The 18,932-nt window shown below is 40.7% G+C and overlaps 1 protein-coding gene across 2 annotated transcripts in view; it reads left to right on the top strand.

The window, feature by feature from the left end:
- The window catches only part of CALCR (calcitonin receptor), a 138,272-nt gene that overhangs the window by 96,590 nt on the left and 22,750 nt on the right, over nt 1–18,932 (top strand). For both annotated transcript variants that reach the window (XM_063303638.1, XM_063303639.1), the window contains exon 8: nt 15,682–15,835. In XM_063303638.1, coding sequence (XP_063159708.1) covers nt 15,682–15,835 — 154 coding nt within the window. The remainder of the gene's footprint in view (nt 1–15,681; nt 15,836–18,932) is intronic.

The raw sequence follows: 18,932 nt of genomic DNA, 5'->3' as shown, positions 1-18,932 counted from the left end.
GCATAAGAGGTCTTTTTCTTTCATCTTTTTTATATGTGAAGCTTAATGTCTTGTCTAGGGCAAGAAATTCCTTAATTTCTTTTCTTTGCTTCTAGCCCTCCCCATAAAATAATTCCCATGGCTAAGGAATTGCTGTCAGGGGAAGGAATTAGATTTCAGATTTCCTATTAGAAATATAATACAGTTTTATCTCATTAGAATCTTGACATCATTTGTGTGCTTCTTTGAATGCAACCTCCAGAACGTATTGTTTGAAAAAAATATAGAGAACACATACAGTAGTTGTGTGCAATGTGCTATCCCATTATGCTTTTATTTATGTATTTATTACAAACATTTGTGTATCACCATCAGATTAGTTTTGGGTAGGAGACTGTCATGGAATTCCAAGGCTAGACTAGACTATACCAGAAAGATGAAAGATGAAGAAACATTTCAGAAGAAGACAATGGCAAGAAAACTGTATGGACATGTCCATAAAGTTGCAGGAGCTAAGCCTGACTCAGTGGAGACTTGACTTAGATTGTATGAATAATTTAAAAAACAGATCAAAACTTCATTTTCCTTCCCCTGCTTGGCTAGCACATGTTGCTACATTCCGATTAGCCCATCTAATATTCCTTATTCTTTGTGATTATATCAGTTATTTCCTTTGCAAACCTATCATTTGTCAAGATCAGAAGCATCGTGCCTGTGAATTTAAGTTATTGGGCAACAGCAGCTGGAAAAGGTTATAAATCTCATAGAGGAGTGCATTTGGTGAGCTGCGAAGGGGAAAAGACTAATAAGATCAATGCTCCTTTTGTCTGATCAAGCAGAGTTGTTTTCATGGAGGTCGTATAGATGTCACACTCTACTTTCCTAATGGTTCTTGTATATTACCGATAATTTTTCAAAAGCTGGGAAACAGGCACCTTAATATGAATAAAAAGGGAATTAAATCATTGACCTTAAGAAGAAATCTTGACTGTCCAATATCTGTTAGAAACAGACTGAAGTGAATGGCTCAACCTTTGAAAATACATAGCAGCATTGCAAGCAAGTATATTATGTCCCCATAGAAAACTGGTTTAAAGCTATACATGCTTAATGGGGGAAAATGGGGGGTTATTCATTTGAAGCTACAAATACTTTGGAGTCCAACTCTAAGGGTTGTGATCTGTGAAGGAGAGCAAATTTAGCTGCCCTAAGCTGAATGCAACTTTGTTTTAGTCTAAATCATGATGTCCAAACAAAATATCTCAACATCTTCAATCTGAATGTTAACAAAACGTGCAGTAAACCCTCAAGCTATTTTCAGTGTTCAATTTTCTGTCATTATGTTACACCCACAGAACCACTGATTTTTTGAAAAGTGACCAGAATTGTAAGGCATTCACGAAGTTATTCATGAAGTGCCATTCAAGATCCATGCACTTGAATACTGGGCCCTGTAATAAATGGCTCCAGGTTGCACACCCAACTGACTGCGGTTGTTTAGTTCAGCCGCAGTTTAAGGCCTAAGCAACAGAAGCAACAAAATGAGCTGGTGGATTCTGAGAGCTTAGAGTAGATGTCCCCAGCTGAGATCACTGGCTTTATCTTTCTTCCATACAATAAGCTTTATGCATTTAAGAACTAACATGCCAAGGGAAAATGTTGTTTGTGGACATCACTACTGTGTTCCTCTTCTGACTACACAGTCAGCTTTCTACTGTCCCACCAGCCAAGAAGGCATGAACAGTGGTATGTATATAGAAAGATTCTGGTCTTTCAAATCAACCAAGTTTTATCTGTCTCTTTTGGTGGGATACTGATTGGAAGTAGCTGTAACGGTTGCCTAATCCCAAATACTCAGTCTCACAAGCTCGGGCTTAAAGATAACTGATTTATTAAAGGAATAGTATGCAAATACAGAAAAAGCTGAGAATGAGCAAAAGCGCGCCAAATACAAACTTAAAAGCCTTGCCTGTGAGCAAGTTCCGCCCCATCCCTCGTCAGGGCGCTCCCCCTCCCAGGTGCAAGAAGCCGTTAGACGCGCCTGGGAAAGTAACCTTGAGCAGGAGCGCAAACCCAAACATACATTCCAAGCCCTCAAAACAACGGAGGGTGAAGGAATGGAAAAACCCCGGGTGAGGGAACACGGAACAGAAGATGACATGTGAAACGTTACAATGTTAACAGCACATTGAAATGGGAACATGACATATTGCCCCCCCAAAAAAAAACTATGGCGCAGGTTTGTCAGGATAGGCAGAGTGAAATTGGGCTACCAGACGAGGGGAAAGCACGTCTGGAGCAGCAACCCATTCAGGATGAGGGAAATGTTTCCAGCGGACGAGGTATTGTAAAGCGGAGCGCTGGCGGCGGGAGTCGAGGATGGATGTCACCTCGAAGTGTTGCTGGTTGTCGATCATGAGCGGAGGTGGTGGAATGGGTTGGGGATGCCAGCGGTCCGACGGCAGGTAGGGCTTGAGTAAACTACAATGGAAAACAGGATGTAAACGTTTAAGGTTGTGAGGCAAATCAAGTTTAAACGTAACAGGGTTAATTTGGGCGATAATTGGGAAAGGTCCGACAAATTTAGGGCCAAGTTTCTTGGAGGGTTGTGGGGATTTGATAAACTTAGTTGACAAGTAGACTTTATCCCCGACAACAAAAGATGGTTCTGGGGAACGCTTTGCATCGGCATGGCGTTTATAAGTAGCCTGGGCATGGAGGAGAGCTTGTTGAATATTAATCCATGAGTGCTTGAGAGAGTCTGCCCAGTCAGTAAGGGAAGCTGGCAGCGGTTGTGGATGGGGAAGTTCAGGAATAGGAACAAACTCACGTCCAAAAACTGTTTTAAAAGGAACTTGACCAGTGGTTTGATGAATGGCATTGTTGTAGGCGACCTCTGCAAATGGGAGTAGGTCGACCCAATTGTCCTGTTGGTAGTTAACAAAAGCCCTGAGATATTGTTCCAGTGTAGAATTAACCGCCTCTGTAGATCCGTCCGTTTCCGGATGCCACGCGGTGGAAAGTGACTGTTTGGTGCCCAAAAGTTTTAAAAATGCCCGCCAGAATTGTGACGTAAATTGTGTGCCTCTGTCACTCACCAAACGGGCGGGGATACCGTGGAGGCGGTACACGTGGATGAGGAAGAGGCGTGCCAGCTGTTGTGCAGTGGGGATAGAAGCGCATGGGATGAAGTGGGCTTGTTTGGAGAAAAAGTCTTTGACCACCCAAATGACAGTTTTGCGTTGACTAGGGGGTAGATCAACTATAAAGTCCATGGAAATGTCCTGCCAGGGGACAGATGGAGTGGCAACGGGTTGAAGGAGACCTTGGGGTTTGCCTGTTTTGCGCTTTATCGCTGCACACACAGGGCAAGCAGTAACATATGCTTTCAGGTCTTTGAGTAAAGTTGGCCACCAGAATTGCCGGCGAACAAGGTGCAGAGTTTTTACATAGCCAAAATGTCCAGCCAGCTTGTCATCGTGGCAACGCTGGAGTATGGTTTTTCGCATAGCATTGGGTACATAGAGGCGATCGTTGTGCCAGGCAAGATCGTCAGTGAAGGTTAAACTGTTTCTATTGGTTTGTAACCAAGTATCTGTTTTAAGGTGGAAAAGCAACTGTTGTTGCAAATTGGATGGAATTGACAAGCGCGGTGAGCGGCTGGAAGGCAGAGCGGCTGGAGGTTGCGTTGATTGCGCTCGGGTCTGGCTGCGAGTCACCGCTGCCAAACTTAATTGTTTGTCGGTCCAGACGGTGCCTTGGACCGTTGGCCCTGGGCCAGCATCTTGGGGTCTGCGGGAGAGTGCATCAGCTAAAAAGTTTTTCTTGCCTGGTATGAACTTAAGGGTGAAGTCGAAGCGGCTGAAAAACTCAGCCCAGCGCAGCTGTTTGGGACTGAGTTTTCGACTGGTGCTTAGAGCTTCCAGGTTTTTATGGTCAGTCCAGACTTCAAAAGGGTTGGAAGTGCCTTCCAATAGGTGTCGCCATGTTTCTAAAGCCGTTTTTACAGCAAAAGCCTCTTTTTCCCAAACGTGCCATCTCCTCTCAGTTTCAGTGAATTTGCGAGAGAGGTAAGCACAGGGTTTCAAGGCGCCAGAGTGGTCAGATTGTAACAAGATTGCTCCTATAGAGAAATCAGAAGCATCGACTTGTACAACGAAGGGTTTAGAGGGGTCTGGATGCTGTAAAATTGGCTCTGTGGTAAAGATTTGTTTGAGCGCTTCGAACGCTTGCTGACAGGCAGGAGTCCATTTAAGGAGTGCGCCTGGGTTCTTTGAACGTCGCGTATCCCCCTGTCCTTTGGTTTTTAATAGTTCAGTAAGGGGGAGGGCAATTTCAGCAAAATTTTGGGCGAATGCCCGATAAAAATTAGCGAATCCAAGGAAACTTTGTAATTGTCTCCTGGTACGGGGAGGCTCCCATGCCACAATAGCTTCTACTTTTGCAGGGTCCATTTCAATGCCCTTAGCTGAAATTCGATAGCCGAGGTAATCAATTTGTGACTGATGAAAGGCACATTTTGACAGTTTAGCGTACAACTCTGCTTTTTTCAATTTAGCCAGTACCTGACGCACCAAGTGGATATGTTCTGACATGGTTTCAGTATAAATCAATACATCATCCAAGTATACCAGTACCCCCTTAAATAGGTGGTCATGCAAGACCTCATTGATTAGTTGCATAAAGACCCCAGGTGCTCCGGATAAACCAAAGGGTAAGACTTTGTATTGGAAAGCCCCAAGAGGACAGTTAAAGGCTGTTTTCCACTCATCCCCTTCCCTTATGCGAATACGAAAATAGGCTTCTCTCAAATCCAGTTTTGAGAAGATTTTGCCTCTGGCCAGATGTGATAACATATCTTTAATCAGGGGCAAAGGATATTTATTTAATATTGAGACCGCATTGAGCCCGCGGAAATCGGTACAAAGCCTTAATGACCCATCCTTTTTTGGCCTGAATAGGACAGGGGCTCCTACCGGGGAATTAGCAGGCTCAATGAAACCCCTAGCCAGGTTTTTGTCAATGAACTCCCTTAGCGTAGTGAGCTCTTTGGGAGACATGGGGTATATTTTTGGGTGAGGCAATTTTACGTTTGGTAAAAATTCAATGGCACAGTCCGTTTTTCGGTGGGGTGGCAAGCGATCTGCTTCCTTTTCCCCAAATACCTCAGCAAAATCCTGATACTGATTGGGTAGTCGCTCAAGAGGTTGAAGCGTTTGCACAGTAGTATACGCTACCCCTCCACCCTCCATGTCTTCCAGTAGGTCCTTTTTGGGTACTTTGTAAAATCCATCTGCAAAAGTCACAGTTCTATGTAGCCAGTTGATAAAAGGGTTTTGTTGCACAAACCAAGGCATCCCCAGGATAACCAGAGGACCCCCCACTGGAGCTACCACAAATGGCAGCTTTTCCTGATGGGAGCCCATCTGCAAGGCGACCAGTCCCGTGGAATGATTGACTGCTTTCCCTCCCGCCATAGTTCCATCCAATTGGGTGAAGATCATAGGTCTTGGCAAAGGAAACGTGGGCAGTTCCAGAGCCGCTACGACATCAGGGTGCATAAGGGAACGGGAGCAGCCCGAGTCTAGCATGGCCCAAACTTCCACAGTTTTGGTTTTTGAGCTTAGTTTAACTTTAACAGTCAGTGTGGGGAAATTTCCACTCACCGAATCGTGGTTACGCCCGGTTTCTTCCACCTGCCCTAGGGCGCCCTTCAGGGCAGGTGGTAGGCTTTTCCCGCCGGCTGCTCGAATTGCAACTCTTCTTCCTCTTCTCCGAAGGGTAGTTCTGGGGGGTCCAGTTCTGCGACGGCCGCTTTCAGTTTCCGCGGTGGAGCAGGAGCAGGCGACTTTACTGTAGGTTTCGTCTGTCGTTCCTCGGGACGGCGTCTCGGGCACGACGTGGCTCGATGCCCTTCTTTCCCACATCTCAGGCACTGACCTTTGGAGAATCGTCGTTCCCTTTCTTCTTCCCAGGTTTTCGGTTTGGGGCGGCTGGCAAGTCCAGATGTGCGCGCTCCTCTAGCAAGACGCGATTGTCTAAGCTCTTTGGTATGGGCATAGGTTTGCAGGGCATTTTCTGCGCTGCCCGCCAACTGAATCCACCCATACAGCGTTTTGGGATCATCTCTTCCTAGTGCCCAGCAAAGGATTTCTGGTTCTAGCCCCTGCTTAAACATTTCAATTAAGGTTGGCTCAGACCAGTCTTCCACTTTCCCCGACAAAGCTTTAAATTCCAACGCATAATTGGCAACTGAGAGGGACCCTTGGTAGAGTTTCCTCAGGGCATTTTTAGCTGTTTCTTGGGCTAGAGGGTCTTCGAAATGCTGTTTAAGTGCCCACAAAAAGTCCTCGAAGTCCTCTAACTCAGTTGCCTCAGCCTGGCACAGTTGCACATACCAATCAGCTGCCCTTCCTCTCAGTTTGTTGGCAATGAAATTGATTTTGCCATGTTCTGACCGAAAGTTCCGGCCCCAATCTTCCATATAATGCTTGGCATTAGTGATAAAGAAGGAGAGCGTAGTGGGATCCCCATCAAACTTTACTCCAAATGGTGGGAAGTTTCTTGCTGGCTCAGCTGGCTGTGGCGGTTCCGCGAATGTCAGCGTACGCCGAGCCCCCATGGGTGGCCGATCCCTAGGAGGTCTTGCCTCTCGCCCCCCCGCCTGACGGGCTGATCGAGTCCTGCTTCTCCCCCTGGTTGGTAGGGTACTGTGCCTGGGGTACTGTGACGGCTCTTCCTCCCAATCCTCCGGGGTAGGCTCTGCATCTCTGGGTAGATCCTTAAGGATTGTCACTATTAGATCCATTTTATCCTCTAATGCCCTCATATGAGCTGGAGTGACCGGCTCTTCCAGGGGTTGGTTGGTTACCACCACCCTCGGTGACAAGGGGACTTCGGGCTCCCAGGATAATTGTGGAGACCCCCTCCCCGGTGCTCTTTCCATAACAGTTTTATGTTCGCTCCTGAGGCTCTCCTGCATGGATATCAGCAGCTCATCTAGTTGGACATCCCGCAACTCCCGACGTGCTGCTCTTTGCGCTCTCGAGGTTAGAGCTGGCCGGATCCTTGCCGCCTCCCGCTCCTCCTCGCTTCCATCACTTGCGCGAAGCTGATGTTCGGTCATCGCTAGCGTTCCCTCTTATCCAACGATTGGATGGGGCTAGCGGAAAATGGATGAAATGATTCTCAGCTTTATGTAACGGTTGCCTAATCCCAAATACTCAGTCTCACAAGCTCGGGCTTAAAGATAACTGATTTATTAAAGGAATAGTATGCAAATACAGAGAAAGCTGAGAATGAGCAAAAGCGCGCCAAATACAAACTTAAAAGCCTTGCCTGTGAGCAAGTTCCGCCCCATCCCTCGTCAGGGCGCTCCCCCTCCCAGGTGCAAGAAGCCGTTAGACACGCCTGGGAAAGTAACCTTGAGCAGGAGCGCAAACCCAAACATACATTCCAAGCCCTCAAAACAACGGAGGGTGAAGGAATGGAAAAACCCCGGGTGAGGGAACACGGAACAGAAGATGACATGTGAAACGTTACAATGTTAACAGCACATTGAAATGGGAACATGACAGTAGCATGTTACTCCACCATGTTCAGCTTCTCTTTATTTGTTGTGTTTCCTCCCTATGAAAAATGGCTTCCTCTCCTCTGCTTCCACATCTTTCCCCTCCCAGTATTTTTTGCTTTCTCCATCAGCATTTAGGAAACTTGTTCAATAGAACAAAGAGCAATCCTGTAAATGTTTGTTGAATAAAGGCTTCCTTCCACATAGGTTTCATCATACAAGATACTTAGTTTGTACTGGATTACCTGTGGCAATCAACATTAATTTTACATTCTAATATTCCAGTACATATAAACATTTTAATTAGACCCTTCTCTGCACAATTATCTTTGGATAATCACTGTATTCTATAGCCTTCCCCAACTGAATGCTCTTCAGATGTTTTAGGTCACTATTGTCCATTTTTGTTGGAAACTATTGGAGTTGTAATCCAGCATATCTAGATGACATCAGGTTAGAGAAAGCTCCTATGCTTCATCCAGTGATGGTGGATGAAGCCAGCTCAATGTGAAATCCTGGTTCTGCTTACAACATCACTGGCTATTGCACAATCACATTCTGCCCACTTTTAAACTTTGATTATAGCTATAATTGACACACAAATTTGTGAAGCATTCCATATTTCTTAGAGAGCCAGTTTGGTGTTGTGGTCAAGGCATCAGGCAACAAACTAAGAGCCCATGAGTTCTAGTCCCACCTTAGGCACAAAGCCAGCTGGGTAACCTTGGGCTAGTCACTTTCTCTCAGCCCTAGGAAGCAGGCAATGGCAAACCACTTCCGAAAAACCTTGCTAAGCAAACTGCAGGGACTTGTCCAGGCAGTCTCCAAGAATCAGACATGACTGCATGGATTTTTAAAAATAGCTATAATCTGTTTATATTGTACATAAATGCAGTTTGTATTTTCATTGAGATTCTAAGAACTCCCATCTTCAAAGAATTGTAATTCACTTTCAAAAATATGGCAGATGAAAATAACTACCAAGAATGAATACTAGCAAGAATTAGAATTATTTAATTTGTTTATTTAAACATTAGCTAGATACACACCATTACCTCAGCCTCAGTTTTATATGGGGTCAGGGCATACTTGCAGTGAAAGTGATGGATCTTATATCTAGCTTGACTTACTGCTGCTTTCAAATTTGGCATCAAGTTCCTTTGCTTGGACTGTGAAGCAGAATCAGTGCGTTATGGTCTGGGCAAAATCCACAAAAACCTAAACTTCTAGGTCCTATGATTTTCAAAAGGAGAGTTTTTCTGTATTTGAGTATAATGCAGTTCACTGCATATATTTACTTGTGAAAAAAACCTTAAATAAAATTTGCATCCAATGGGTGATTAGGATTTGAATGTACAGTTTCCATTGAAATTCCTGTGATTGAAAAGGAAATAAGCTTTGATTGAAATGAGAATGTTCAAAAGAGTGTGTCTGCTTTTCCAAAAATACAGTTATGAGATATATTGGTTAGAGATTAACTGCCCAAATAGCTTTGTTTCATTTCTTAATGAAGGAAAACATGATGAAGTAACCTCAATTCCAATGCTTTTTCTGTACTGAGTTTGTATTAAGTCCTGATTTACATGGGAGCATGTGAAACAGCCAACATATTTTCAGAAGCATCTAGATGATTGTAGTAACAGCTGTCAGAACCAACAGCAGCCAACAACCATGAAGAGCTTCTTTCCAGCCAATAAAGCATTACCATCCACTGGAACCAATCACATACTTGCTTTTGTTCCAAAAAATGTTTTCATCGTGATTTTCTTATTATTTCTTTCTCTTAGAAGAAGGGTTAGAGAAAGCTCGGCTTAGGGGAGGCTCCTAGGCTTCATCCAGTGATGGTGGATGAAGCCAGCTCAACATGAAATCCTGGTTCTCCCTGCAACATCACTGGCTATTGCACAATCACAATGGCAGTCATTCTCCTGATAATTCAAGGCATTGTCAATGAGAGGGCTGGCAGGGGCCTTGAGTGCCTCTGATTCTGCTACTGTAGTCAAATGGAGACTTCTGTGCACATTTTGACTGAATGAAGCTAATATATGAACTTTGTCCAGACAACCTAATTAATATAAAATTGACTTTGAACCATTTGTGTACAAACAAAAAATGCTACAAATGTTTACAAGTCAAGACCAGCACTTACTGTGTTCTGAATAATATTTCTTTAATGCTGCTCATTTTGATATAGTGCTGGGGCTGACCTAGCCTTTCCCACTAGAATTGACAAGATGCGACTTTAAGCACTAACCAATCTCATCCCTTATGGCTTGTCTAAAAGCTTTCCCAGACCTATTACACATCAAGAGACTAAGCTTCTCAAAAAGCCATAAATTGAACTGGATACATGGGAATTAACTCAGAAGTTGGCAACTGAATTTAAATCAGAACTCAACAGAGATTAAGCATTTCTGTTTGAGCACAGAAAAACTGGTTATGTTTAGCAAATATTGTATTATGGGAAATTTAATAAAAATTAGCTACCCCACAAATTTACCATATTGATACAAAAAATCTAAAAACTCTGGAATTGACATAAGATGCAAACACATAGAAATCATTAGAAGAAATATACATATCATAAATTCAACCAGAAATATATACCATACATTGAATCAGGAATCCAAATACCTCACACTAAGCTCACAAAGCACTATAAGCTATAATGTAGTTTATTTTCTTGGTTGTTGTGTGAACCCAGTTGTGTTAAGCCATAAAATATGATCTACAGTGTATGAATACAGTAATTTTGGCTAATCAAAGAAACCATGGTAACCCAAACCATAGCTTGACCAAATGAGTGAAGCAAGTCAATAATTCAGAAGTAGAGGTTATAATCTTAAGGCATCTTCCTTTAGCCTGTCATTCCCTTGCTGAGGTGGAAGTTTGGAAGCTGCAGTTCTAATACATTCGGAGGCTAGTATGAGAAAGATTGTCCTGAGGGGTATAGGGAGCAAATCTGAATAAACAGTGCGAGCTAATCAATTAAGTAAAAAAGCTTGTGATTATAAGACAGCTGGTCTCAGCATTTCCAACATTTAATTGAACAGGCAGATCAGTTTCAGTCTGAACATTCTTGGAGAAGACACGCTTTAGGATATGAATTATGATCCAACTGTGTTTAAAGAATTCCTACTATGTAGAGTCCCCCTTTTGGGGGGAGATAGGCGGTAATGGAAATGTGAATAATAAATAAATAAAATAAATGTAGAGGTTACTTTGCCAGACCAGAATATAAAAACATATGAAGTTCAGCAAGTAACACTTTGCCTAGCCTAAACACTCTCATAGGGTTGCTAAGAGACGAAGGTGCCTCAAAGCATGGCCACTTTCCTAAACTCAGTAGAGGAAGATGCACACTACATTAACAATAATTTGTTAGCATCTTTTTCTGTGCTTTCTCATGTGTTTGCATATGCTGTAGGTAAATCAGTGGTACTCTTCCTCCTATTTGCTTTACCATATTCAGTTTACTGAATGGATTTGCCTTCTTTCTCTCTTGTATTGATTCTTTGCTCAAGTTACTGTTCTTAAGTGGATACAGAAGGCACTATTTTCTCCAAATTAGGGAATTTAGCCTTTCTTCCCATCATTCATCTGTAATTTTAAACGGGCTTATTAAAATGTAAACAGCTAACTCTGGCTCTCACACCCACAGAAAAGTGGGTTCGCATGTCATTATATACACAAAGTGAGTTCGCTTAATTACAATTTATTAGGCAATAATTAGTCCATTTATATACCATACAAAGCTGTAAACCATAATTTAGAAACTAAAATGACTGGGTTCACATCACAGTCCAAGCTAGACTCAAGCAAGCTATGTTATGGCTTAGCACAGTATGTGAACCTAGTCATGGTATCTTAGTTGATGTATTGTTAGGCTTCATGTTTTTGTTACGTTTCATATTTTCTAAAACAAGTTTGGCCATGTGGATGTTTCAGTATTAGTAGTCCTTCTGTTTTTTATTAAAAACCTCCTACAGGTAGTCCATAATGAGTGACCACAATTGGGACTGGCAACTCGGTCATTAAGCAAAGTGGTCACTAAGAGAAACTGCAGCTGTGCTTATGATCTTACTTGAGCTTTCCTTTGCTTTAGAGACCTGTGAAGGTCATAAATGTGAGGATTGGTCGCAAAGTTACTTTTTCATCACCATTGTAACTGCATATGCTCACTGTACGAGGATTAAAACAAAGGATTACCTGTATATGCCAGCAGAAGCCCATTTCATTTTCTCCATAGTTCTGTTTTTAGAACCTAAAGCTGAACTAGTGAAGGTGTTCTTGGTATGTTTTTTCTTTTAACACAGAATACTGTGCAAGAGAAAAGAAACATGCAAGACTTTGGTCACTTGATGCAGACACCCATGTTCTCTGATCAATAGATCTACAAAATGCAGCAGCACATTTTGAGATAACCATATAATATGCTACAGAGCAGTATTCCTCATGGTTGGCTGGAGAATTCTGGGAGTTGAAGTCCACACAGCTTAAAGTTCCCAAGGTTGAGAAACACTGCTCTAGACAGATGACAAGGTCTCTTTAGAACATCTTTTTTTTAAAAAAAACTTTTCTTTAGAGCAGCTTAATAAAATGTCATAAAATAAAGGAATTCTTGGTTTTCTTCTGAAAGGCAGTGTCCACAGAAATTGTTTATTGGTGATTTTTTAGACACTGGCATGCTTTGATTAAACAAAATTCCATCATGGCCAGAGAGTGATCTGTACTAATTCTGTCCATCAATCACTTCAGTATTCAACAGGCCATGAGGATCAATACAAATAGGGAGAAGATATCTCAAGTACTGCTGAGCAGCTTATTTAGCACGCACTGAAACTAATAGAACCTACTGATATTTTACAACAGTAATTTAGGAGAAATTGTGTATTAATGAACATATCAGCCAGTGCATAAGGAACACGCAGGTGCTGTTTTGGGGAGAGATTGTGGGGATGCTGAGAAAGAAATGGAAGAGAATGTAGACCTTAATAACCAGAAAATACCAGGTGACTCAGCTGATGGCTTATTTAGATAACTGGCAATTTATCCCAGACAGAAAGAAATCTGGGAAGAAGCATTTCAATCATTCAAAGAGTCTCTGCCTTTATGGAGCAAGACCGAACAGCATTTTATCTGTTATACATAAGGCCTCCATGAGTTGTAAACAACTCAGTGACAACTAACAACAACAACAGTACATTAGGGAGGGAAAGTTACCATTTCCAAGAGTCTATATTGCCCCCAGACTAGCATTATAATATCCAGCTGAAATCTGTGTGGTTCTTGTGTCCTTGATTTTGCTCAGCTGGGTGGGGCTTGACAGTGTGCTTCAGACATGTTTTGTTCTAGGCTTCCAATTCCTGGCGTGTTTGAGAGAGACAAGCTATGAGTCTTAGTGAGTACACCTATTACAAAAGAGGTTGTGGGTAGATAGGACAATCCATATGAGAATAATCAAGCAGTATGCATCAGCAACCATTGAACTTTCCTATTCATTATATATTGTAAATATCAATCCACCATTTGGCTGCCAAAACTATAGAGAGCAGGTGTTAGCATCCTGAGGAGCAGCTATCAATGGATATCTTTTCTTTTCCACATGGAAACAATGCCAGTAAGTTTCTACAGAGGATCACCGAAGAACATGGTAGGTATTTAATCTAATGTAGGAAGCCAAATCCACAGACTTGAATTAAATTAAAACAGAAGCATTTTAGAAGAAGGCTACTTTTTCAAGTCTGATTTAAGGGTTAAATATAATGTCATGTCACTGAGAACTTACAGCCTTGCTCGCCTTGTCAGCACAAAAGCAGTGCATTCTCTCAAAAATATTCCTATTATTTTTATATTTTATTTATTTATTTTTATAAATTTATTCACCGCCCATCTCCCCCTCACGGGGGGACTCTTGGTGGCTTACAATAAAACAGGATTAATTATTATCCATCAAAAATAGAATTAAATCAAGATATGGAAAGCTGTCTCATAATAAAATTGAGTATAACAAATAATGACAATTTGTCTTTTGTGAATCTCACATCACTCAACTTCTCTAAACTTTCAGAACAGAAAATAGGCTTGAAAGCTCATTCCTGATGAGTTCAATCCTGTCTTCAAGTATTTATGGCTGAGAAAATAATGATAGTATCTTGTCCCACCGTGCCGAGGATTGTTTCAGAAAATAATGGGACCTTCCTTCATGCTACATGGACAGCATTTTGTTAATTGCATTTTTTAGAAAGTGTAGAAAAATAATTACTAACATAAATCCAGTTCTTTAAAGTTGTAGTTTTATGAGCAATATAATGAGGATGCAGATATAAATAGAGAATAATGTGCTCATTTTTAATTTTACCACAAGTATGTAATCACATTGATAAAGTGTTATTTTGAGGAAAAGCTTCCATTTTCCTATCTAAATGACAGTCCAGTAAATATTGTCCCACACACATTCTCTATTTTATTGGACCAGCAGAGCTAGCAACGAAGTGATATCCTTTGGAAGACTAATGTGGAATGTGAGAAAAGTGTAGTGGTTGGGACTTGTGCAATTTATAAGTTTGGTGGAATTGTAATACTGTAACACTACTGGTAAACATTCCAAACCCCCCTTCCAAATCCTGTTGGATCAGACTAGAGGGTATCTAGTTTAATGTCCTGTTTCCTACAGTGTCCATCCAGATGGGAAGTCCATGAACATTAGCTTTCACTTGTCTTTTTAGAGTTAGCATACAGTATCTATCATGACTAGCTGCTAAAGATGGCCACATCTTCCATAAATTTGTCCAGTTTTAAAGCCATCTAAACTTAGACATTACTGCCATATCTTCTGGTAGCAAGTTCCAGAGTTTTATTGTGTACTTTGAAAAAGTTGCTCCTTTTGTCTAACCTGAATTTTCCAATATTCTATTTAATAATATCATTATGAAAGAGTAGAAGGATTCTCCATTGTTGCTCAAGGTGAGCTAAAATCAGGCAGTGATCAGCATTATAAAGATATTTGCTAGGTTCCTTTACTTAGTGATCTAAGCTCTCTAAGTGATCTATGCATGTTGCCCTGTATCCAGCATGAGAAAATTTTGAAGGTGTTTTGTCCACTAGAAAAAGCTATTCTGAAAGCATCTCCAGCAATAAAGCATTTCCCTTGTATGCAAAATGTTTAGAATTGCTGTATATAAACCTTCCTTGGCCTAGTGCCTAGCTCCAGACAAGCTGTAACTACAAGTTTTAACATTTTCAGCCAGGAATTCCAATAGCAATTTTATTGTAGTAGGTGAACATAGAGTCTGACTTAGTATAATGCAATGTTCTCTAAGTTTGAATCTATTTAGAATACCATTGTGTTATGGATATATTTTACCAGGAGACTTCAGGGAAGTAATTTTTTTGTTAACATGTATTGATGTGTTAGATTTATGCTCTGCTTTTCCTCCAGCATCTCAAAGCAATGTATATAGCACTCCCTGCTGCAATTTTTCTCCGCAGCAAACACCTAGTGAAGTGGGTTGGGGTGAGAGAATGGCTGGCCCAAAGTCACCTAGTGAGTTTCTGTTGCTGAAGTGGATTAGAACCTGGGTCTACTTGGTCCTGGTCCAATACCTTAACAGCTATATCTCATGGCTTTCTCTGCAATAACATGGAAATCTATTATTGCCCACTTTCCTTGATATTGAAATCTGTGGTTTCATGAAATTGAATCTCAGTAACCAGCAAATTTTTTAAAAGGAGTCTGTTTTGTGAATTCATTCTAGTATGTAGCACCACTTATTATAATACAAAGGAAGGATTAAGAGAATCAGGTTAGTGTGGACTAGTGAAGGATTCAGCTCCAGGATTTGTTGAGCTCTGCATTTACTTGTTAGTTCTATGTCACAGGAGAAAATATCTGAAGCATGGGTGCTGATTGTAATGTTCAACATGTTGGTTCCTTCCATAAAAGCCTAATTTAGGAGACAAATTTAACCAACATGTCTGATATATCAGAAATTCAAAGTTGTTGGCAGATGCTGAAGGGTACAAATCAATATAAGAGCAGGAAAACCTTGTGAAATCAATGATGATACTTCCTCATTCAGTTATGTACATTGTTATCTGCTCCACATCTGTCTGCTGCTTTTCTCTGACAGGTAAGCTGCAAAGTGCTTCAGTTTTTTCACCAATATACGATGGGCTGTAACTACTTCTGGATGCTTTGTGAAGGAATATATCTTCATACGCTGATTGTGGTGGCAGTATTTGCTGAAGAACAGCGCTTGCACTGGTATTACCTCCTGGGCTGGGGTATGTGGTCTTTTTCCCCACTCAGTTCTTAAAACGTTTTGAGTCATATATTTCCTTTTGTTGCAGGGTTTTTAAAATAATTGGCATTTTCATTCATGCGAACATGGAAGGACAGCTCCTATACATTATTAGTCAAAAAATGTGTAGCATCTTGTACAAATGAATAGAGCCAGTGTGGCAGAGAAGAATGGTATAGTGGCTAAGGTGCCAAGACTGGAGAGACCCAGGTTCTAGTCTTTCCCTGCACGCAGAAGCTGGCTGGATGACTTTGGGTTAGTCACCTTGTCTCAGCTCTAGACTGAGTTGATTTGTGGTGATGATGATGATGATGATGATGATGATGATGATAGATATTAAAAAGCCACAAAAGAGTAAGGAAGACCTTCATGCAATCTGTATTGTAGTATTTTTAATGCTAGTGTTCATATTGTTTTATCTTGCATAATACATGGTAATAGAAGTTTACAGTGCACAGACATGTTTGAGAGATCTATAAATATCAGTCGGTCAAGAACCTGATGCAATCTGTTACATGGGCTTCACAGGAGATTCTTGCTTTTCTCCCTCCCTCCTTGCCTATTATGTGGAGACAGTAAGTTTGGGGTCTTTGGGGATAAAATTATTCCTCTTGGTTCAAAGGAATTGTAATGATTTTGCTGTATGTCTCAGGAGCACATTATAATTATAATCAATCTGTGTACACCTAATAATATAGGTAAAAAGTGATTTATAATAGGTATGAGTAATGCACAGCTATGATTAGTTGCTTCCCAAATGTACCCAGAATGCTACAGTATTTGCAAAGAGTTATGTGTGGGACAGTGGGGAAAACGTAGGGGCTGTAGAACTTTCTCCTAGTCCAGCACCTTCATCACTACACCACCCCGTCACTACACCACCGATCACCCTAGCTCTCGCGCATGTGTGTGTGCATGTGTATTGCCTTACTGCCGTAATGACTGGATTAATTTTAGTTATAATGAACAGTATCTCCATGAATTTAACATGAATTGATGTCTGTGAGAATGCCAACCAAGGAATGAACAAGTAATCTTCCTGCTTTTTATTATGCTTAGATGTTAAAAAATGAAAAACCTTTATCTAGCCATATTTCTGCTGAAAACCCTAACATTTTTTATTTAATCTTTGTCATACTGACTGATTTGTCATAGTAGATACAAAATCACTCATTTGGAGCAAGAAAGCAACAATATCAATACATGACCCTGAAATTACTATTGATCGCAGGAAAATCCCTCTCCCTCTCCCTTAAGTAATCTGAATATAGACCCCTTCCCTAAGATTTTCAGATGTCAGTTCAATATTACCAGCACTGTTGTCATGTCACAAGCATGAATGTAACAGTATGTTAATGTTTTGGAAATTTGGATACCAACCATCAGCTAAAAACTGCACAACTATTCCTTAAAAGATCAAAAGTAAACTCTAAAATGCTTGCTTTAAAAGGCTCACAGTGCAATTTTAGATGTAATTATTGAGAAGCAAAGTAAAACAATTAAAGGGGTTTCCTTCCAAGTAATAATATGTTATGAACACATTTAAACATGAAAAACTTTTTGATTATGACCATTTGGAAAATAATCTAAAGTGTTTATATAGTTTCCATTCTCAAATGAACTCACCTATGATTGCTAGTTTTCAGGACCAGCCTTATCATTAGACAGGGTAAAGCAAATAGTTAATTATTTTAATTAGTACTTTACTTTTCCTGCCAGGGAGAGTTCTAGTAGAGGTTTGGCCTCAGATGCCAAAGTAATTTGGCTGGCCTTGGGTTTACTTGACCTTTGTTTTGGGTGATTAAGGGGCATCACACTTGATACATAAGCCATGGTTGCATAAGTGCACATTTCACCACTGCAAGCTGAGAGATAGCTGGGGGTCAAAAAACATCAGCAAATTGCCCAGCTGCTCTTTTTGTGGGAATGCACTTCTCTGGGTGGCCTTAATCTCTCCATATACCAATGTCATATCTTTAAGATGTGCAGGCTGAAAAAAATCCATACAAACTGAATAGCAGTCTTTAAGGTTGCCTCAAAATAATCTGCCCCAACCCTGGAGTCCAAGCCAAAGTGAATTTGATAGCTCACATTTATTTCAAGAACTGTACCTCAACCAAACCAGTGGTTTTATCATATAAAGTGCTGTTTGGTCCATTTTTACTCCTCCAAACATATGAACCTACTTAATTTAACAGGGATTTGCCAAGACAATGTTAAAGCAAAATACATCGTAAAAATAACTGTCTGTGGTATCAGTCTTAATTCCACAGCACATTTCCATCAGTATTTACATCTCTTGTACAGATAAGGATTGTTCATTTTCACTAAGAGCCATTTGAAAAGCAAGATAAAACACTGAAGATAGTGCCTAAGCTTCCTTGATGAACTATGGGAATTTGCAGTCAAATTCCCTCCAGCTTGTAAAGAATATTGAGCTGCATAATATATATATATATATATATATATATATATATATATATATATATATATATATATATATATATATATATAAAGGGAATCATTGTTGAGTAGGAAAGCCCTTATATGTATGCAGGAGACCCATTGCTCAATCTCTTGATTTCCCCAGTTAAGACTCATTCCATTGCAGATAAGCACCCCTGTCAGTTGGAGTGGATGTGTGGTCAATATCATAGTACCCACTAGGCTCACTGCTTTACTTGACTTTTTTTTTCAGGAAAAACTGATTTAGTCCTAGATTAAGGTTATGAAGGTCAAATTTCAAATCCCTGTCTAGTTGTGTAATTCATTTTATGATTTCAGTCGATCGTCATATCTGCTTAACTTGCAATACAGGATTTTTGGGATGAGAAAAAGGGACAACATTTGCCACTTTGAGCTAGTAGAGCAATGGCAGGATGGAAATGTATATATAGCAATCCCGACTGAGACTGCACACTAGAAAAACTAATCCTAACAGTAACAGCAGTTTAAAAATAGAACCAATTACTAATTTCCCCTTCATTGGATCTGTTCAGATAGAGGTTGGATAATCTTCTGCTGCTTTGAGCTGAATTCCTGCACTGAGCAGGATATTGGCTTTTATGGTTTAAACATTA

This window comes from Candoia aspera, chromosome 4, assembly GCF_035149785.1.
Source record: "Candoia aspera isolate rCanAsp1 chromosome 4, rCanAsp1.hap2, whole genome shotgun sequence".
NCBI lineage: Eukaryota > Metazoa > Chordata > Lepidosauria > Squamata > Boidae > Candoia > Candoia aspera.
This window is presented reverse-complemented; position numbering and strand designations above follow the sequence as displayed.